The 22,644-nt window shown below is 44.1% G+C and overlaps 1 protein-coding gene across 1 annotated transcript in view; it reads right to left on the bottom strand.

Moving 5' to 3' along the window:
• Positions 1–21,672, bottom strand: part of CSMD1 (CUB and Sushi multiple domains 1) — a 930,570-nt gene extending 908,898 nt beyond the window's left edge. Inside the window, exon 1 of the mRNA XM_033142996.1 lies at positions 21,555–21,672. Coding sequence (XP_032998887.1) covers positions 21,555–21,624 — 70 coding nt within the window. The 5' untranslated portion in view covers positions 21,625–21,672. The remainder of the gene's footprint in view (positions 1–21,554) is intronic.
• Positions 21,673–22,644: the final 972 nt, after the last annotated feature.

Below are 22,644 nucleotides of genomic sequence, written 5' to 3'. Positions count from 1 at the left end.
CAGCCACTGCAGTCTTGGTGACAGAAGCAGATAAATTCACCTTTGGCCAAGAAATGTATGTAAATGTACCCCATGCTGTTCTCACCCTCATGGAGTACAAAGGGAGCTACTGGCTGACAAACCCCCGAATGGCCCAATACCAGGGCCTGCTGTGTGAAAACCCAAGAGTGCACCTAAGAGTGGTGAATACCCTTAACCCCGCCACCCTGATGCCCCTACCAGACGACGAGGAAATAGAACACCATGATTGTCTCCAGGTGATGGACGAAGTCTATTCTAGCAGACCAGACTTGAAAGATGAACCCCTGAAAGAGCCTGATTTTGTATATTACACAGATGGGAGCAGCTTTGTATCCAATGGCGTTAGGAGGGCTGGGTATGCTGTGGTGACCAACGATGAGATTGTAGAGGCAGAAGCTCTGCAACCGGGAACCTCTGCCCAGAAGGCCGAAATAATTGCACTCACTAGAGCCCTGCAATTGGCAGCTGGATGTAAGGCGAATGTATATATACAGATTCAAAGTATGCCTTCTTAACCCTGCATGCGCATGGAGCTCTATGGAAGGAAAGAGGTCTGATAGGAGCCCATGGAAAAGCCTTGAAGTATGGACAAGAAGTGGAAAGTCTATTAGAGGCGGTGTGGGCCCCTGAGAGGATTGCTGTAATGCATTGCAAAGGACATGGGCGAGGCAAGGATTTGGTCACCAGAGGCAACCATAAGGCAGACAAGGCTGCCCGAGAAGCAGCTATGCAATCACCACCTTCAACCGTGGCTGCACTCATCCCAGAAATATCCACTGAAGACTTGGAACCTCACTATTCTCCTGAAGAGCAAGAATGGGCACAACAGGAGGGAGCCCGACTGCAAGATGGATGGCTACTCCTCCCAGACAACCGAGTGTTCGTGCCCCAACACTTGGCCAGCAAAATTGTGAGAAACTACCATGAGTCCACACACTTGGGTGGCACCGCTGCTAGGGAACATCTCGGGAGAAAATTGTATGTGCCTAACCTCTCACAATTAACTGCTGCTATCTCCCAGAGGTGTATCCTTTGTGCCAAAAACAACCCCAAGCAAGGAATGCAACCCCCACCGGGTGTACAACATGTGGGATACAGCCCTATGGAGAATCTGATTGTGGATGTTACTGAGTTGCCACCTGCAAGGACTTGCAAATATCTGCTAGTGTTTGTTTGTACGCTGACCGGATGGGTAGAGGCGTTCCCAACACGGACTGAAAAAGCCAGGGAAGTAACTAAGAAACTTCTAACCGAACTAATACCCAGGTTCGGACTGCCCAGGAGTATAGGGAGTGATAATGGACCAGCCTTTATCGATCAGGTAGTGCAGGAAGTGTGCAAGAAACTTCAGATAAAGTGGAGACTGCACTCTGCCTATAGGCCACAGAGTTCGGGAAAAAACTGAAAGGATGAACCGGACTTTGAAAATCCAATTGGCCAAATTAACCCAAGAGACCGGACTGAAGTGGACAGATGTCCTCCCTATAGCTCTGTTCCGAATTCGAAGCGCCCCCACCAAGAGACTTAAACTGTCACCATTCGAGCTCCTGTATGGGAGGCCACCTCCATTTGTTCGTGAAAAACCAGCTGGACTGGACAGGTGGAAGAGCATATCACCTTCCACAAACAAATAATCTCTCTATCTGTCTGTCTGTCTCTCTGTGTCTGTGTGTTGTCGTTCCCTCAGCAGGTGGGCCCTCGAGCAAACACCGTGCAGCTTTGCTGAGCCAGTCCATCAGTTCCAGCCTGGCTATAGCTTGTGGGTAAAGGAGTGGAAGCGCAACCTTCTTACACGGTCCATACACGGTTCTCCTATCCACCCCAACGGCGGTGAAAGGCCGAGGTGACCCCCTGGAGTCGACACCCTGCTGTGCCTAGCCAGGAGTAGGTACTCAACGCACGGTGCACCAGTCTCCCCTGCTGCGTCTGACCGGCAAGGACGCCCAGCGCACGGGAGACCGAATTGAAGTAGCCCCTGCTGTGACACACTGGACGCTGTCACTCGACGCACGGGCCACCGGAAACCTCCAGTTTATGCAACGGAGACTATCTCCAGCAGAACCACATCAGAAAAATTGGTCGGAAGGACATTGTTATTAGTGGTTTGTCGACCAGTTGTTAGACAGGGCATAACTCTATAGATTGGGAATGTTAGAGGTGTGAACAATGTTGGTCTAGGCTGTTGGGATTGGACGGGAAATTGGAAGGGAAAATCCTGTTGACCCCTTGAAATTGACTTTGTCAAAGTAACAATATCCCTTTTTATTCCCTTGCGTGTATATAGTTGGGAACCAGAGGGGGAGGGCCTAGTCTTTATACCTATGGGTGTATTTTCACTGGAAAAGAGAATAGGGAGTCCATTCTACAGCCAAACAGTTCTTACTGTTAGAAAGTTATTCCTGACTATTTGCTACATTGCAACTGCTCTCAAGAAGTCAGAATAGGTAAAATATTCACTGATCCTATTCTTCTCACACTAATTTCATTAGTCCCTTCCAGTCCTCCAGTAAATGTCATCACCCTCCATAAGAAATATGGGCCATATTCAGCTGTAACAGTAAACCAGAATTTAGTCCTCGAGGAATGAACTTGGGGTGAGGCACTGGCTCTTATTCGACTTCCTCCAGTGTAGTCACAAGGAGATTTGAAGCTTTCACACCAGGGGACACGCCACCCAGAGTCACCAAAGGGGGGTGGGAAGTCCTTTTATGTACAGGAACCGCAGGCTTACCAAATATACCTGTGGTTGCCACGCAACTGCTTACAGTCCAAGGGACTGACTGGAGAAGGACACCATTACAACGTTCGCCTCATACATGGCAGCGGTTGTGAGTGGGGCTGAGGAGAAGGTGGCTGCAGGAGGAGAAGGGATGGTGGAAAGCGGCAGAGGTATCAACGAATATGATACGGATGTCTTTGAAGTGGAGAAGATCCTGGACATGAAAACCACAGATAGTAAAATACTATACAAAGTACGATGGAAAGGTTATTCACCAGATGATGATACATGGGAACCTGATGAACATTTTGAAGACCCTATAGGGGTGTTTGAACACTGGATGGATCAAGTTATAGAGGAAATCTCAGTAGGTCAATCTGAAGAGGAAGCAGAACAAGCTGCTCCTCTCGATTGAAAGGGGGGAAATGAGGCACCAAGATACGAGCCCCTGAACCCCATTTCGGAGATGCCCCCACTCCATTTTAGAGATTCAACTTTGCTTGAACTTTGCTTCAACTTTGCCAGCTAAAATCCTTACATTGCAGCTTCTTAGATAAACTTAGCAAATCAGCAGAATGCCAGTAAACGGCCGACCACAGACTTCCTCTTTTCAAGAGGAAGTCTGGTTTCAGGGAAAGAGCTAACCACAACTCAACCCCATGACCGAGCCATTTCCTGTGAACATCAGCAGAAGCCAAAATAAGGTCCCAGGTGCAGTTGGGGGTCAACGGCTAGGCATTTAGGCACTGAAATAATAGCATATAGCACCTCCTGGCGGCTAAAGCAGCTTGAAACAGACAAAGGCAGCCGGACAAAGGAAATGTTCTGATTTGCTAACGCAGTATTATAATATTAGTTCTGATAGGCCAGGAGGAGGGATTTAGGAGGAGCTTTACTATGTCATAGAGAGTACTTAAGCTTGCCCCACAGGAGGTGGGGTGTGCATTTGCCTTTTGCTTACTGAATGCACCTTATTGCAATAAAGAAACTTTGCTTTTGGAAACTTTGCTGCCTGAATCTTTCTTCTGGTCTTATTGGGTCAAGGCATACAGGCGTAACAATACATCAGTGAACATAGATTCCTCCATATATCACATTTAAAATCTATTTAGTAACCCTTATGTTCAATACATGAAGAAATACATGCAAATACACAAAAAGCATTTATACAAAACCTTTTTTTCTACATTTCTAGTAAAAACAAAAACAAAAAAACCAGGAAGCCTAAACAGTATCTACAAACCATTCAATGGCTGGTCTTTTTGTTCCATCAACCAACACCATTACAAGCAATCACTGGTTTCTTTAGAAAATTCTAAGTAAATGCTGTTTTTTTATATCAACTTACAAATAACTTTTTCAGTATATGAGGAGTTATGTTTATCAGAAATCTGCAGAATGAAGCTATATCCTTATGAATAATGAAGTCTAAAATATCCTGCATTTATTTCTCACATTTACCCAATAAAGCATTCAAAAGACCTCTTCCTTGGTTGACAGGTATATTCATTATAGAAGGAATCACGGGTGTCTACAGAACTTGTTTTCTTTGTGTGTGGGCGGGAATACTCCAGATAAATATAACTAGCATTTGAGAACAGGCCAATCATTTTTGGTAGATCAGGTGACAGAACAGTAGTGAGGTCTAGGTAGACTTAGCCTATGAGACCCTGATATTCCAGATCTACCCCTCTGTTGGTTCTTAGTGGGTATACCTACTGTCCATATATGGGTGGACCAGCTATCAAGACATCTTTCCACTCATAAGTGAAATGCTCTGTTTTCTCAGGCTCCCTTCATATCCGCCAGCCCTTAATTAATTGCACTGCTGCTACGATTAGCTTCTCAGCCCCCTCTTCATTGCATTTCCCTCTAAACCCATCCCCCCCTTTCCGCCAACTCCACACACAAAGTATCAGCGTAACAACACTGAAATAGACAACAGGGTTTTCTTACAATACCTCCCTACTCCCTTCAGCAAAATGAGTATAACAACACTGGGCTGCTTTGCATGGCTGGTACAACACACTGTCTCTCAAGCACAGTCTTTCCCCCTGCAATATGGGCAAATAAAGATGGACTTTATCTACACTGTCATTAACAAGAGTAATTTTTTAATATTTACATACTGAGAATAAAATCACAATTTTTATTAAATAAAACCTGAATTTAAAATGTGAGCTCGGGTCTTTGCTGTTTCCTTTTGTTTTTGTACCAGGCCTACTCCTACTCCCCAATTACAGATACACTAATTATCGCACAATCTAATTAGAGCACTAAAATCCAGGATAGCTTCTTCTATAGGGAACCAATCACTTCCCCACCCAGCAGAAAATGTTTTAAAACAAACTAAGACTCTGGGGGAAGAGCCGTGGCTCAGTGGTATGCAGAAGGTTCCAAGTTCAAATCCAGCATCTCCAAGTAGGAATGGGAGAGAACTTTGTCTGAAATTCTGGAGAGCTACGTGGACCAATGGATCCAACTCAATATAAGTCAGCTTCCTATGTTCCTAGGTAATGGGTGTTTCATTCTAGCATTCTCTTTGACTAATTGGCCAGATGTGCTTTCCTAGATGTCAGTGATTGGCTCCATTCCTTTGCTAAAAACACAGAAAAGTGGGAGTATGCCACTCCACCTCTTTTTTTGAGTTGATCATGTTTGTCCCATTCACCCCACAACATTGTCATGAACTGGAAGGATGAAGAGGAAGAAGAGGAAGAAGATCCCAGCAAAGGATGTAGCTGACTGGGACACATTGGGACAAACAGTGGATGAGGAAAAGTACTCACAGGTTGATGGAGGATGGCACAGGAACCAGAGCAGCAGGATCCATCACCGGAGCAAGACAGGCCCCTGTCTCCACAAACATTATGGGCTCTGAGGTGTAGGGAGCAATGAGAGTGGTGTTCAAGGAGGCTAAGGCAGGCAAGGGCCCACAGCTCATCTCCCTAGCTGGCTAGGATGAGCTCGCTAGCCCTGGGAAGAGGTGTGTGATTTCTCAGCTGCAGTAGGCTTGGATCAGGGGAGGGTCACATGCCTCATCAAGCCCAGATGCAGCAATCAGCATGCAAAATACAAAAGGGAAGCAGAGCTCAGCTGCTGTGTCTGCTTTGACTGCTTATGTCATCCTTGGCTTGGATGCTCTTGGACCTCTGTGGGAATGTGCTTCAGGTTTGATTCTGGACTGTATCCTGACCACTGGACTTCAGACTTAGATTGACCTTGGACTGCATCTCCTGACCTTTGGGCTTTGATCGCATGGATTGACCCCTGAACTTTGGACTTGACTTACTGACTTGCCACAAGGTAGGCCAGGTGTTCAGGAGAAACATGGAGGGAATCTTGTGTGGGTGTCTCCATCTTGGGGGTGGGGCTGTGGTCTTCAGTGGCCAATCAGAGGTAGGTGGCTCTCTCTCATAAAATGAGATTTTTCCCTCCTTCCTTGTCCCTCTAAACTATTGGCAATATGTTTAAGAATGGATACATGTAAAACAAGCTTTATGCATATGCCCTAATCCTAAGCATTCTTACTTGAAAACAGTCCCCATTCAGTATAGCTAAAACTTTTAAGTTTAAGCAGCTAGTATATGTTGCAGTTAGAGATGCCTGAGAGCTGAACCAGGAGACAGGAAAGGAAGGACCTGGGACAACTTTTTTTTTATGAAGCCCACTATAGCAATGTATTATAAAATAACATACTTGCTGCCTTTAAATATCCCCTCCTTCAAAAAGGTGGCACTGCTTTGGGAAAAGCTGTAATATATATATATTGGGAATTCAAACTTAAGACTGAGGGTGAAAACATTTGCTCTTCAGAGTATGCACTGACACGAAACAACACCTTTCACTTTAATGTTAATATAGACAGTGTAGCAATTGCTCTGCTGATCACAGGCTGTGTGAATTATTTGGCCTAGAAAAAGTAATGATCATGAAAGCAAGCAGTGAAACGGTGGCGTGTATTTGTTACTTATGTTGTGAGCCACTTTGGGCACATTCTTTTGTGGGAAGTGGCATACAAATACAAAGATGAATGAATTGGTTGGGTTACATTAGAGTGGTTGTTTACTCAAAATATGCTGGCGCATGGAAGGAGGTATATTGCACACGAGGAATGTGCATGCATGTTTAGGCAAGTTGTGTTCCTAAATGTGAAATTCCCTGTTTGGTCTTGAAGAAGTTGCTGGCTCTCAGCTGGACTTTCCTACCTGTGAAATGGAAACAGTGGTTCTTTGAAAGACTATGAAGGTCTGACATCTGTTGTTTATTTGAAGGATCCAGGGGAAATCCTGATTCAGCCAAACACCTCTATGATTGACACTACAGCTTTGGTACTCCAAGATAATATGATTCTGAACATGTAGGAAAACTCCCTTTTCTCCTTTTGCCTTACATCATTTTGGCTTTTCAATACTAACCTATAAGTTATGTGAATGAAACAACAATTCTTCTTCATAAGCCACTTTAAAGTCTCCACCCAAATAATTTTTGAAGCAACTATAATGTATATCTGTACTTAGCAGAAATTTGGAAAGTTCACTTGGCTCACACACCTCTTGTCTCAGGTATGAAGCACTTCACACAGTTATTTAAATATCCAGGCAAGATAGCCTTTTCTGTTTTCTTCTGACAATAACGTTTCGCTGAAGTAATTTTGTAAGTGGAGCTGTAGAAGAAATAAAATGATTAGCTCTCCTTTGTTCTATAATCCTTCTGTAGTGTAATTCCCTTAAAACATAAAGTAGCAAGATAAAATATTGTCATGGAGATCAAAATTATACTTGTAAGTTTTCCTGTCAGTTCTATGGTAACTATTACTTGTGATTAGTGCCATTATTCTCACCCCCCCTTTTTAGTACAACAGTATTTAAATGTAAAACTGCACACACAGCCTTTAACAAAACGTTGAGCAATAGAGCCTCAAACAATATCATTAATAAAATAATTCAAGTGCAGCATCCTTCGGTAAATGATGCGGAACAGCAAGGAGGGTATCTTTTATGTGCCTAGTCAGAAGTAAGTTCCACTAAGTCCAAGTTAGTATGTACAGGATTAAAACTCTAGTGATGGAGTCAGGTAGGTAGATGTTAAGAATAGTTCCCACCTGTCAAATAGGGGGCGGGGACAAGGACAAGGATAGAGAGTTGTTTTGACTTTGAATGAGAAACTTATTGTTAAGCAATTCATACTGAATGCCACATGATGCTACTCCCCTAAGGCCCATATGTGAACAACCCCTTGTTTCATGTTCATTTTGAATCGTTTTTAAATGCAAAAATGTTCAGTTCGGTCTTGCTTAAGATAAGGGAAAGGAGGATTCACATCTCTCAAGAGTTGTGGTGGGTGGGGGGGAGAGAGAAATTCAATTGCTATGGCAACCTGAGTTGAGGAAATATTTCCTGTTTGCATAGATCATCTCCATTCTATCAGTTGTTGTGTGTGTGTGTGTTTTACTAAATGTTATTAAGGAAAGCAATTAAAGGTTAATCTCTCTTCAAAAGCAAACAAATCAAATGCCAGTGAACACCACAGAGAGCAAATGATACATTTCAAGTTGGTCAACAGCTTCCTAATACAATACGTCTATGATGTGCAGGACGTTTTCTGTCCATTTCCATAGCATCAAATATTAATTTCATATGCTGTTTGCATCAGTGTTTGGCTTGAGCATACATTTAGACTTATATTTTTCCACTTGGATAAGTGGATGCAATAAAGGGCCTGAAACCCATTAAAGGCAAGAAGAATATTTCTGTTGGGTTCTGTGGACTTCGGATTAGGTTCTCTGTATTTAAACCTCCACCGCCAGGAAATCCAATTTGCATAGCATGGTTCGAAAATGAACACTGTGCCTAGCTGTGAGTGCTCCCTAACAAGGATTTATTTAAAAACAGGCTGGCAGATTACATTCACATCTGCTATGTAAAGGGCTCAGGAAATATTTCAATCATATCTCAGTTTTTGCATGTGTAATTTCATAGCAAGGTGTGCAGGATAGCTGCTAGAAGAGAGAACTGAAGATGGCACATCGTTCTATTCCCAGAGTATATTGTCAGCAAACCACACAGTCATAGTTATCACTTTCTCCAGAAAACTGACATAGCAACTTGAAGTGGGGCAGCCGGCTACTATTGTGTAAGAGGCCAGTTTTGATCCCTGTGGGTTGAATTTTCTGATCCCCAGTTTAAAACATTTTGGAGCCTAGTACATCATCATTGTTTTCTCTCTAAGGCTTCACAGTTCCAACTAATTAATAGTATGCTCCTCTCTTTCAGCTGAGAAGTGGCAACCAACGTTGTGTGCACTCCAAACACAGTGAGGGGCTGTTGCTGATCATCAGATGATATGCTCACCTGAGGAATGGGAGAGGAATATTAAGAAGCTGGAGAAAACTTGCACATTTGGCAGAATGGCACAGCAGCATTTGCAAAAGTCTAGTAGTATTAAAGGGAACATCATACATATTCTCCCCACTAAAACTGCTGGTCTCCCTCCATACAGAGTGCAGCTGTAGATGAAACAGTAGCTCCTGCCTTCATCATCTAACATATTTCACAGGGAAGCTGTTTTGCCAAGCTCCATCTTCATATCTTTTCAACTGCCCTAATAGACTAGCACCACATAAACTGTAATTCAGTGTTGGAAATATAAATGCACTGAAGTCTATTTCATTTTCCAAACAACAACAACACAGATACAGATGATGACTCACTGTGGAATCCTTATAGTTTCTCAGTAGTACTAGAGATTTGTTAAATATCCAGTAAAGCTATAATACTCCTACTATATCCTCAAACCAAATGCATATATTGGATCAATGAGCTAGATTCAATTATGCCCTTCCATTCATGAAAGGGGCTTTGATCCAGCAAAGGCTCCTGCTCACGAAAGAAGAAACCAATTCAGCTAATCCACTGACCCTCTGAGGTCACCCAAATCAACATAGGAGGATTTGGGGCCATCCAGTTGCATGTAGGACTTGGTACTGTGTTATGGGGAACTGCCAAAATAACCTGCTGAATCAAATCCCATTCCATGAATGAAAGGGTGCTGTTGGATTCAGCCCAATGTGTGTGTGATGAGCAACATAATAAAAGATGGCTGCTTCCTAATTGCAAAGTTCACCAGTTTAGGCCTTTGAACATGTATATTTACCCTTATTTTAACAACTGCTGGGGGAAATGGTGGAATCACACATTTATTTTTAGGAGGTGTTTGGATTTGATATCCCGCTTTATCACTACCCGAAGGAGTCTCAAAGCGGCTAACATTCTCCTTTCCCTTCCTCCCCCACAACAAACACTCTGTGAGGTGAGTGGGGCTGAGAGACTTCAGAGAAGTGTGACTAGCCCAAGGTCACCCAGCAGCTGCATGGGGAGGAGCGTGGACGTGAACCCGGTTCACCAGATTACGAGTCTACCGCTCTTAACCACAGCTCTCAATAATATATATATATATAAGAGTAAGCCAGTATAAGGGTAGTTTTACAAAATATACAAGCTCCCAAATAGAATATGTTTTGACTTTTACTTGCAAGTTCTGGAGAAAAGTAGGTCAACACTTAGGATTCGCCTACTGTTTCTGGTGCAAAGGCAAAAGGGGAGTTGCAGCAGATACACTGCAATGCCATAACTGTTATATCCCCTTCTCCTTTCCCTCATGTTATGATTTACAAGCATCTCTACCAGTCAGCAATTCTAATGTGTTACACTAGGCTGTGAGCACAATCCCACTATTCCATGCATATTTACTCAGAAATCAGTACTACTAATTTCAATGGGATGTGTCCATGCAATTTGGACATGACGTGTATAGGATTGCACTATTAATGTTATGATTACAAATTAGGTTGAAATGACCCCCTTCACCATCTCCCATGGCTCTTTGGAACATTACCACAATATCCATATGTTAAAAGAAAAATCACAACGGTTGTATTAGCATATTTTCAATTCAAAACAGCTGTTAAGTTGCGACTGAGTAGATGGTGACTTCACAGGTATTTTCTATGAAATGACAGTAACATTTAAAGTTGCTTCCAGATTCAACTCAAGCCAAGATTTGTTGGTGATAGTTCATGTACACTAGAATTTCCCAATGTTATATTCACCTTTATGCTTTTCTGTTAATTTCCAGCGAAGGCTACCAATATAGCTGTTGGGGGGGGGAGGCTCTCATTCTTTTCTGAATTGGTAGGTTTGTCACATATAAAGCATCTCTGTGGTAGCATCACAATAATGAAATACTTCCTCCCTGCCTTTCGGATCTGGTGGAAGCTCAGTTTTGTGGCCTCTGTATAGCTATTCAAATTAATTAGTGCAGGAGTAAGGGTCTTTTTAAATCCACAACCAAGCTAAAATGAAGTTATAAACCATGATCACTCTCCTAAACTTCTCATGTTACATATAAGCTTGTAATATTATCAATAATATACTGGCCTGACTTAACATAATGAGACATAATTATTTTGTGGCACTGAATCCCAATCTTGTTGGGATTGGGACATTATGTATTTTCACTGGTGTGGGGATCATGCTGCATATTTTATTGCTTCCTAATTTAGCAAATATTTGCCTATCATGGTAAAGGTGCACAAAGTAGCTACCTAACTTTAAACAAAGACAGATGGCAGAAATCGTATGGTAACTGAAGGACTGTAGAAAATCACACTTAACGATTATACTTCCAATTAGAGTATTCCTGCCGTTGCAAGAAATTGTGATTTTTGTGCAGCTGTGTCCTTGAAAACAAATCATTAGCCACATTCTCATTAGTCAAGAGATTTGTACTTATCATTATAAACATAAATATGAGACAAATTAAACCTAGTTCTCCTCTTGAAATACACACACACACACACACACACACACACACCTGTATATATATATATGCCTTCCAGTTTCAAATGATCTTAAAATGTATTTTTGTGAAACACCCTGAGACCTCCAGGTATAGGGCGGTATATAAATTCACTAAATAAAATAAATATGCTCTCCAGTTAACAAGTGATGAGCTATTGTTGTAAGATTCAACAAATAACTTTTTGGGTTTAACATGTTGTGTTAAGGGTTTCCCATGCTCACACAAGCTCTGACATTCCAGTTCCTATGTGGAGGGAAAGGAAATTCAGCAAATGTATATAAAAGTCCCTTGAATCTCAAACCCTCACTTTTCTTTGAAATCCCTGAACTGCCCACCAGATATATTTTCCACTCCACTCATTTCCCTCATACTGTTTTCTACTATGATTTCTTCTCCCTAAAATAACTTCTCACCTATTAGCATACTTGAATGCTAAACACTTTTTAACGTATTACACAAATCATGAGTATGGCACATACTAGGTGTGCCCCTTGACCTAAGGCAACACTTTTTCAACATATGCAGCACAGATACCTCTTTTCCCCAAAACCACCCCAACAAAAGCTATGGAAGGAAAATGCACATCACCTGTTAGCTTCCTAAAGTTATTCATAGATTTGTCGATCAAAACAAGCCATCTTATCGTTTCTACTCCAAATTTTGCATGGGGCATCCTAAATGTACCTCTCCTATATTGCCAGATTGACATTCGATAGAACTATTTTTAAACCACAAGCTTATAGAACAGGCTTCCTCAACCTCGGCCCTCCAGATGTTTTGAGACTACAATTCCCATCATCCCTGACCACTGGTCCTGCTAGCTAGGGATCATGGGAGTTACAGGCCAAAAACACTGGAGGGCCAAGGTTGAGGAAGCCTGATGTAGAACCTACAATTCCCAATTATCATAATGGAATAATGTGATTCAGCCGTCTTGCCCTTAACAAAGGACCACAACTGTGGATCTATGTTAATGCTATGAAATGTGCTCATTGAAAATAAGAGGAATACTGCATGTTCTGATAAGAACTTACGTGAGTTTTTGTTTGTTTTGATTCCCACAGCAGACAATTCACAAATGTTACCATAGTACATCACAATCATCACATCAGAGATAGTTCATGTAATTTGTCTTTGAAACAAAGATTTTATAGATCTTGCTAATCAAGAAACAAAAACGGGTCACTTTATTTATGTATTTATAACTCATCTTCTCCAAAGACTGAGGCGACTTACAAAACAGCTAAAAACTATACTGAAATGTAAACCAATGAAACAAATAAATTATAATTAAAATAGATAACAAAATTAAAATAGCAAGACGTTTTTCTTTTAAAAAGAGAGAGCAGTCCTTATTTGTCCAGTCTGATTGAAACTGGGTTGTGAGTCCTCTGCAGGTATAAAATAAAAATGTATTTCAGATTGGAGCTCTACCCCATTACTGTATTCATGAGCATTTAAATGAATTTGTGCCATAGAAAAGACAGATTTTTTATTTTTTTAAAAAATCATATAAAAGTAAGTAAAAAGACCTGTACATATATATATATATATATATATATATATATATATATATATATATACACACACACACACACACACACACACACACACACACACACACCTTGTTTGCTTGTTATTTTCTTTCTTTCTCCCCCACTCCCCGCCTAGACTGCTGCTGCTCTGAACTGCATAAATAGGTACTTTGTATTGAACCGATATATTAAGTACTGTAGTAGATCTCAATTTTGGCAACTCCAGAACCAAACAGAGACAGAAAAATGAAGCTTCCCTCTCTTCTCTCATAGTCTCTGTGCTTATTTGAATCCCACTTAAGAAAACAGCCTCACAGTAAGGGAACCACTACTCTAGAAGCAATGAAAATACAACACATAAAGCTTTTTCCACCCATATATATGAGTAGGCATTAAGCATGGCGGGGAACCTTAAGTTGTTGTAGTTCCAGTCATTATTTTGACAAAGTGATAGCAGCAAGCAAAGGGTACACAAAAACTTGCTCTTTGAAAATAAGCTGGAACACAAGTATGTGTTTCTAGAGCCTGACTCTAAGCTGAAGAAGGATGCTTACTTCCCAGCTTTTCATTGAAACTTGGCATCAGGAATAATGTGTAAAATCAGCTTGTTTTGTATATTCTGTGGGAGATGGAAGAGAAAATAACTCCAGTGATGATTTAAAACAATTATTTAAAATAATTACCTTTTCAAATAACAGTATGGAAGCCCTATCACTTATCAGATCTGAAACATTTTTACTACATATTCTTTTATGCACTTCTCAGGTTCAGTTGGATTTAGATGTGTCTACCAGATGTCCCCTCTTCAGTCAAATCTAGAGGGTACTACATTGTCTAGCTATAAGTCAGGTGCATTGTCTGCACAAGAATGTGAATTCCAAAAGAATTCATTCCTACCAGCAGAGATATCATTTCTTTACTATGCTTAAGAAGCCATCACAAAATTTACTCCAGCCCCAGCCCAACAGAGCTAATTTTTTCAGGGGTTTTCAATGAGCTGCAGGGGAGAGGAGGGGAAAGTGATGTTCCACTAGAGCACATCCCTTGCAGTAGCAGAATGGGAGTGTTGGAATGCCACCCAGAATCAAGATCCAAGATGGTCTTGACATGTTGAAACCCACAAGATGTGATTCAAAAGATATGAATCTCTACCTGCATTTAGGAGCTAAGAATCAATGCCACAAATATAGAATGGAGGGGAGACCTCCCTCCCACACACACACACACCTTGCATGCCAAAGGTGCATGTATTCATCATAAGCCAAACATGAATCAGTTGTGCAATGTGACTACTAAAGAACCTTGCAGTCTTAGGATGTATAAATAGGTTCATGGTATCCAAATTGTGATAAGTAATCATTTCATTCTACTCTGTGCTGGTCAGTTCCGGGCACTTTAAGAAGGACCTTGACCAACTGAAGCATGTTCAGAGGAGGACAATCAGAATGGTGAGGAGTCTGGAAACCAAGTGCTATGAAGGGCAGTTGAGAGAGTTGGGTGTTTAGCTTGGAAAAGAGAATGTTAAAAGGAGAGGGGCAATGATAATGTTACACACACACACACACACACACACACAGGGCTGTCATATACAATAAGGAGCTGATTTCTTGTCTATGTTTTTCCAGAAGGCAGGACTAGAAAAATGGCAAAAACAGCAAGGAAGCAGATTTCAGCTAAACATTAAGAGAAAGTTAGGAGTGGAATGGACTGCCTCAAGATGTGGTGAGTGTTGCTGGAACTACTGGAAAAGAGTCCAGACAACCGTCTGGAAGGGGTACTGTATCTGCATCCTCCATTGCAGATTCTGCACTGAACACAGGATTGCACTAGATGGTCGAGTCCTCCCAACTATGACCTCCAAAGGGCACCTTGACCACCATGATGGAATCAACATTATATATCTACACTAGTAATTTGTATTGGTTTTACACTAGTTGTTTATATTGGTTTTATACTATTTTAACTATTGATTGTACATTCTTCCCCTGTTTACTCCTTCCTCCATTTCCCCTTCCTATTTTTTATGTTTGTCTGTGTGTATGTAGCAAATGAAATGACTACTAAACCCATTAAGACTATTGTGAAGACATGCCCATAGCACAAAACTGAGCTCTTTTTGAGTGGCACTTGCATTGGAATGGCTTCTGATAGGTAGGGGAGCAGGACAGACTTGCTACATTTATTTTCCGTACACAGGCCAAACTTTAACAAGGGAGACATCTGAATACTGTAGCTGGTATTTGGATAATGAGTCATGAATTAGGAGAATGTGGCGACAATGAATGTTCCCCACATCAAATGGGGTGCGCGTTTTGCGTGGTCATGAGTAGCCCCCTTGGATCACGGAGCAGCTCCTGGCAGTTGGGCCTGGCACCACCTTCCCAAGTTGGATACCTGTGGATTCCACCTACTCCAGCAGCCTCCCAATCCCGGCTGGGGAGGTATTGCCAGAGGGATTGGCCAGGTAGAAGGAGGGATTATACAGGACACACAATAGAACTTGAGTCATACCTGGGAAGCAGCTATTGGATTCAGAGTTTCCCCACCCTCCACTCCCTCAATTGACGTCTACTTTGCAGGTTAAAGACCTTTTTTCCACAGCCACACAGGCATGCAGGCGCTGCTATGTCAAGGTCACTGTTGAAGGGCCGGAAAGGACTTTCCCTGCATTGGCAGGTTTCGCCTTTCCCGTAGCAATTCGTCACAACTTTGGTGGTTGCAGGCCTTGGGCGGAATCCTTTAGTCATCTACAAAATTGGGTGTGGGGTGTGGGGCGGTGACCCCTGCCCTGATTGCGGTGGTGATAACAGGGTTCCCGTTAAAGGGGTTTCAGGGAGAGGCATTGGCCATATGCCCAGAGGTCGTCACTGCCCTCCCACTCCAGCGGTGGCGAACAGGGGGGCGGGCTATCTGCTTGAACATATGTTCTCCAGAGTTAGCCCATTCAGGCTAGATAACCCTAAAATTACCCAGAACCCCGGCTGGGGGGGCTGGAAAGGATAAATGCCCAATGCCTGAGCCAAGGTCTCCCTACATCTGAATATTAATAAAGTTGTGGCCAATTTAATCCCATAGAACGTTGTCATGTGTCGTTATTTCTCTCAGGGGCTGCCCAGGGTTCGGGGGACTCGGCCTGGCCACGCAATGCGATTTCTATGCTTCTCTTTCTCTTATGATCACACAGTGCAGGGCTGGGAGCAGGAGAATGTTCAGCTGAGGGTGTGAGATGCAGAGTTACGCACCTGGTCCATAGGGCACGCCCATGTGAGAATAACAAGGCAATGTCTCACTGTGAATGTTGGATGGGGAGAAGAAGAGTTATGCACTACGCAACACCCCTGGTGGTTGTACCTTTATCTCTATTGCTAACATTCAGGCAAACCACTGCATGAGCAGCATTATAGTTACGTTTATCAGTAGGATTAAGGTCCTTGACTACCAGCATGAACAAATGACTTTCGGAACTAATCCTCCTGTGCCTACAATATCATATGATCTGCTTTGGAAGACTTTATTTCTACTACAAGGTCTTCCCGTAAGTAGTGATAAATATAACAGACATGAAGCGAGTCTCTTTAAATGCATGCAACAACTAAGTTGATAAATGAACTTAACCATTTTGCAGAACAGTTGGTCAGATGTCCTGGAAGTAGTGATGAAATGAAGCCACAGAATGCTAAATATGGTATTACATTTCCCTCTCCATCTGCAGAAATCTTAGATCTTAGGAACTGTAAAAAGGAAAAGGAAACTAGGACACTATTTTTAAAAAATAAATAAATCAAAGAAACCTACCTTCCTACCCACCCCTGTGAATATTATTAGTTCACAATCTTCATTAAGTGGCTATACTATTTTGGTTTGGCTGGAGTGTTATCTAAACACTGTAACTCCAGCCATAACCTTAGGTTTGCAGAGCAAATCTCCTAAATGTAATACTGAACAAATAGCCACCAAGAAACAACACCCTTCTATGTTAGTATAGACCATTCACAAGACATTGGCTGGATTACTTGAAGGTGTGGTGATGGTAAATGATGGCTATGATGAGTGAGGAAGAGGAGAAGGCATTCTTTCATAAACGGCTTGGCATATCACAATGACCTGCAGTTTGGTGGAGAGAAATCAAAAGCCCCAATGGGCACACCTTTCTACTCAGTCAAAGGAGTTACCTGGACTATCCATTTACATGCAATAATAATTGTATCGTTTGTCAGCCCAACACGTAAAAAAATATGACCTGATGAGGATGTGAGCCAAGCTATTGAATTAAATAAAAATCTTCAAGGTGCATGTGACCAAGGAGAGGAAATCAGGATATTTTTCCAAGTGCTGGACCACATTGCAGTAACTATGGGTGCTTTCTCCCAGTCCCAGTACCATGATGGAGAAAGGCAAGTTCTAGTATGTAGAATAGGTGTGGTTCCCCCCTTCCTTCCTTTCATAAGAAACAAAATATTCCCCAAATCAACACAGAGTAGCCCCCTTCTCAAGAAATGCTTGCTTTCCAAAAACCCAGTAACAATGGAAACATAGTACAAAGCAACAACCAAAAATGCACACCTTTTTATCCCACTTAAAAATCGCAAGAAGCAACTTTAACTCCTTGCTTCCAAGTTATATGCTTCTTTGCAGCTTCTTGTACCTATCAAGAACCCTATTAATTACTGGAAGCAAAGCTGCACTCATGTAACCTTAATTCCCCTCTGTTCCTTATAATTAGCAAGTAGTGCGTACCTTATTGCTGTGACAGAGGTGAGGTTAGAGAGGAGGGTTTCTACTTTTTCTTTTCTTTTTCTTTTTAGTACGGCGGTGGAAACATACAGTCCTCCCTTTAAAAAAAAAATCCTCCTGCCAAAAAGGAGGGTATATGCATGCTTTAAATCATATGGATGGGGATTGCTGGCATGGAAAGCAGGGGTGCATTCCTGAGCAATATAGAGCTTATAGCCCTATCGTAACCTTATTTAAAGTAAATTATCCTAGCTCAATAAGACCTACTTACAAGTAAATATGCATTTGCATTCTGGTTTCGGCTTCAATAAAGTTACCGAAAGAAAGCCAATAGGCTAAACACAGATTTCTATAGATTATTTTTTTTTTTGCTAAAGAAAAATGAAAAGGAAGCACAAGTCTGCAGTACACCTATTAACCCTTTTAAAAGCATTTTATTTGGGGAGGGAACTTATGTGCAAGTGTTCAAAAGGTTATGGGATTTGACCTACACATATAGTGTGTGTGTGTGTGTGGCAGGAATGTTAGTGATAAATATACTTGTCTTGTCATGAAAGACAAAAAGAACATTACATATAACACACACACAGAGAGAGAGACACACACTTCTCCATGGAAATGTAGCACTTTGGATTCTTCATCATAGAATCTCTGTCAATAAAAAAAAGCAAATTAATTCCTCTCCATGGGGCAGTTAAAATAAAGAGTTGCTGGGCGCTGCTAATTAAGATGTTATGTGCTTAGAAAGCCAAAGCTGATTTGTTACTAGGTGATAGTTATTTTTCAGTCACTCTCTCTTTAAGCAGTGCACCTCATTCCAAATGTAGGTTTACATTATGCTAAATATAGATGCGAGTGCTTTAAAGCTTTGGAATGTAAAAGGTAGCAGTGGGAAGGAGTCAAACGTCACTGCTGTTTCTTCTTCTTTTTTGTTCTTCTGCTTGTTGTCTGGATCCAGTGCTACGTAAGATTGCAGCCTATTTCCCCCCTCCCCCATATTAAAATAACGCACAGCTAAATTAACCTTAACTCTTGCGTCACCAAAGGTACTGCCCAAAACCCACTTTATGGATTAGCTGGATACAAGTGAGCAGTGCTCTCTAAGCATGAACCCATCTCAGCATTTCAGCTTTTTTTTGTTTTTAAGGAAAATGCTAAAATGGCAAATGTCAAGAACCAGCAACAGTGTGTTTAATAAATGAGTCAGAACTCTAAGTCCTCAGCTGTAGCTGAGACAATAGTGCTATTGATTGTAACTTATCCCACCCTCTCCTCTCCTCAGCCTCAAGAACATATTATTTGCCTTGATGCCACAGGATGAGCCCGTTTGATTGCAATTGTATGTCCATTCCTGGCAAATGGTCCCCCCCCCCTATTCCTCCTGCGCTCCTGGCCACAGGCAGCTGTTAGCAGCTGCTAAAAGAATCAGAATTTGCCAGAGGATCTGGATTTGTGTCCTTCTTTCAAATCCAACTTCTCAAAGAAAAAAAACCAATCCAGAGGCAAAGGGCTGAAATGTAACACACGTGTCAGGATTATTAAGCAGCAGTAGCAAGGCAAGGCAAAACCTTGGCTAATTGGGGCTGCACAGGGGAAAGAAAAACGCTGTCTCCCAGCTAAGAAGACACACAGTCAAGGGTGGTAGAGGAGGACAGGGCGTGATGAAAATATAGCAACTTTTGGAAATGGAATGAAACAGAAAGACCTCTGTTGCCGCAGTAGACTGAAAAAGGGGGCAAAATGCTACTATGGCATGTGAATAGCTTTATAGGAGCTGGCCTTTCAGCACGATTTCTAAATATGTCAGATGTTTCTGTTCCTCTGTTCTTTATTCAAAGTGAGTAAAATGAGATCAGAGGCAGCAAAGAGCCAGGCATCACTTTGTCACCTGCGGCAGCTCCAGGGATGGGGTTGAGGGCAAGGTGGGGATGGGGCTTTAGTGCATTCATTTATACAACTTGCTCCTCTTGCTCCAAACTATGCAAGCCTTAGCACAACAACCCAGTATATCGAAACAGAGATGAAATGTTGCCATCTGCCTCTTACCCTTCCCCTAACCTCTGCCTAGTGATTAAAAGTAATTCAGGGAAAGAAGAAGGAAGGAAAAAGAGAGGGAGGGAGTCTCAACGGGATGGGATGCTCACTTATGCAAAGTGACCCCACTGCTTCACAATGTGGCACCATGTCATAATTCAGAAAACACACTCACACAGGAAGTAGGCAGGAGAGGCAGGGCACAAGCACTTTTAGTCACTTTGAAGTTTTTGTTCTCTCTGAGTTTTCAATAATTTGCTATAAAATCGGGACAGCAAAAAAAAAAAGTTGATTTGGGAGAAGTAGCTGTTTTTAATATGCTACGCTAGAATGGATTTTTTCCATTAAAAAAATAGCAAAAGAAATTATCTATATCCCCCTCCTACCCTTTGTAAGGACACCTGAAGAGGAAGGAGGAATAGGGAGCATCATAAGCAAGACAGAAACAGCGTTTGAAGTAGGCAGGTGTTGTCACCAGAGGCAGCCACAACACACACACACACACACACACACACACACCCTGCCAACACGAAAAAGGCCAGGGCTAATGAGAGGCAAAGTGAATAAAGCCGAGCTTGTTGTCTCAGAGGCAACAAGGCAAGTTGTGGGGCTAGGGCCAACGCAGAAGTTGTGTAACCCTCCAGTATCCTGCCCCACCTCGGTTTTCAAGGAGAAAGAGAATACCAAGCAAGCAAATGGTGAAAAGAGATTCCTGAACGTGGGAGGAGAGGGAGAGGGAGAGGGAGAGGGAGAGGGAGAGGGAGAGGGAGAGGGAGAGACTACAGGCAAGATAAGGACCCCGCACACACCACCTTTTCCCATGCCGATCCTCAGGAACATCCCTGGGTCCCCTCAAAGCCTGCTTCCCTCTCCTGTCTCCCTGCAACTTGCAAGGAACAAAGTACAGGTCTCAGCCATCCCAGGGGTGGGGTGTGCGAGGACTGAGAGCATCACACGGCCACCTCCTTCTGGGAGAGCAGGGCAGCAGAACGGCGGGCGAGGTGCCTAACTCGCCTTTGCTGGCAGCGGAGCTTTCTTCCATCTCGGGGAGGAAGAGGAGAGGGTCTGAGGGTGGGGAGGCGGCGGCGGAGGAGGAGGAGGAGGCGGAGGCGGGAAGGAACTTGGCAGCCCAGGCAAGCTATCTTTAGCATCCCTCGGTTAAGTACCAGCCACCACCACCACATCACCACCCATGTGCGGACGAGGAGAGAGGGCAAGGTCTCCCCGTCCAGCCCGGGAGGCTCCCTTCGCTGGCGGCGCAGTTCCTCCCCCATAGCGCACTCCCCACAAACCAGCAGCAACCCCCCCCCAAAAAAAAAAAACCCCACATAACCTCCCTTCATGAACCACCAGCGGCGGAGCTGGGAGGGAGCAGGTGCCAGGCATGCCACGGTCCGTGTGTGCGCGACGACGGCAAGGGGAGCGTGAAGCCGTCATGCCGGGCCACTGCGTTGACCAGTATATATGGGGGGGGGATACACGCCTGGGGTAAAGCCGGGAGGTGGCACAGGCACGACACCCCCTTCCCCCCCTCCATCGTCACCAGTCGGGTCGGCTGTAGAAGAATCCCCCCATACACACACACACAAACACAAAAGAAGGAAGCCCCCCTCAAGTAACGGAAAGAAAGAGAAACCAGCAACGCTTACCCTGAGCTGCGGCGAGGAGCCCCGCGCAGAGCACCAGCAGCCGAGCCTCGAATTGCCTCCACACAGTCATGTCTGCAGTTTATTCCACACACATAGAGAGAGGGAAAGGCGCGAGCGAGAGCTCTGAAGAGGCAGGCTGAGACCCGGGGTGGGGGTGGAGGGTTTTTTTTGGGGGGGGGGGTTTGCAACGCCGGTTGGTTGGTTAGTTGGCTGCTTGACCGGTCGGTCGGAGCACCTCGCCGCGGCGCCTCTCAGCTGCGAGCGCGGGCACCCTCCCTCGCCAGAAGTGGCCGCGGGGCGAAAGAATCACCAGAGGGCGAAGCCAGGCGGAGGAGAAGGAGGAGGAGGAGGTGGTGTCGGTGGTGGTGGTGGTGTCGGCGGCGTCGGCGGCAGCAGCAGCAGCAGCAGCAACAGCGAGGGGAGCTCCAGGTGCCGCGAGTGGCAGCAGCGGCGGCGGCGCAGCATTCGACGCCTCCTGCAGGACTGCTGGTGGCCTCGGCTCGCCGCCTTCTCATAGCATCAAGTGCCGGCGAGCCACTGCGGGGCGGAGAGCGCGCGGGGAGACGAGGCTGAGGGAGAGGAGCGGCGAGAGCCTCCTCCGCGAGCGGCTCTCCCGAGTCTGAGGCGAAAACCACCAGCTGCCCCGAGACAGAGGCGACGACGACGACGACGACGAGGAGGAAGACCGTGGAGAGGTGGCAGCGGCGGTGGAAGAGGAGGAGACGCGGCCGGGCATCGAGTGAGGAGGGAAGCCAGAGGAGATGCGGGGCTTGCGGGCGGCGGCGGCGGCAAATAAAAAGAAAGGCGCGAGAGGGAGAGGAGAGAACCAAATGGAAATAGCGGCTTGCTCCCGTCACGGCGAGGAGGAGAAGCTGAGGGACGCAGCCGAGCCGGGAGAGCGCGGCAAGCTTGACAGGCTGCTAGCAGCGCAAGAAGGAGATGCTGCTGCTGCTGCCGCCGCCGCCGCCGCTCCTGCTGCTGCTGGACTCAACCATCCCTTCCCACAGAGAGGGGAAGGAGGCTGGAGCGGCGCAGCGGCAGCAGCAGGAGCGAGCGAGCGAGCGCACCCGCAAAGCAGCCGTAGCAGCCT

This window comes from Lacerta agilis, chromosome 3, assembly GCF_009819535.1.
Source record: "Lacerta agilis isolate rLacAgi1 chromosome 3, rLacAgi1.pri, whole genome shotgun sequence".
Taxonomy (NCBI): Eukaryota; Metazoa; Chordata; class Lepidosauria; order Squamata; family Lacertidae; genus Lacerta; species Lacerta agilis.
Note: the sequence above shows the minus strand (reverse complement) of the source record. Positions and strands in the feature narration are given on the sequence as shown.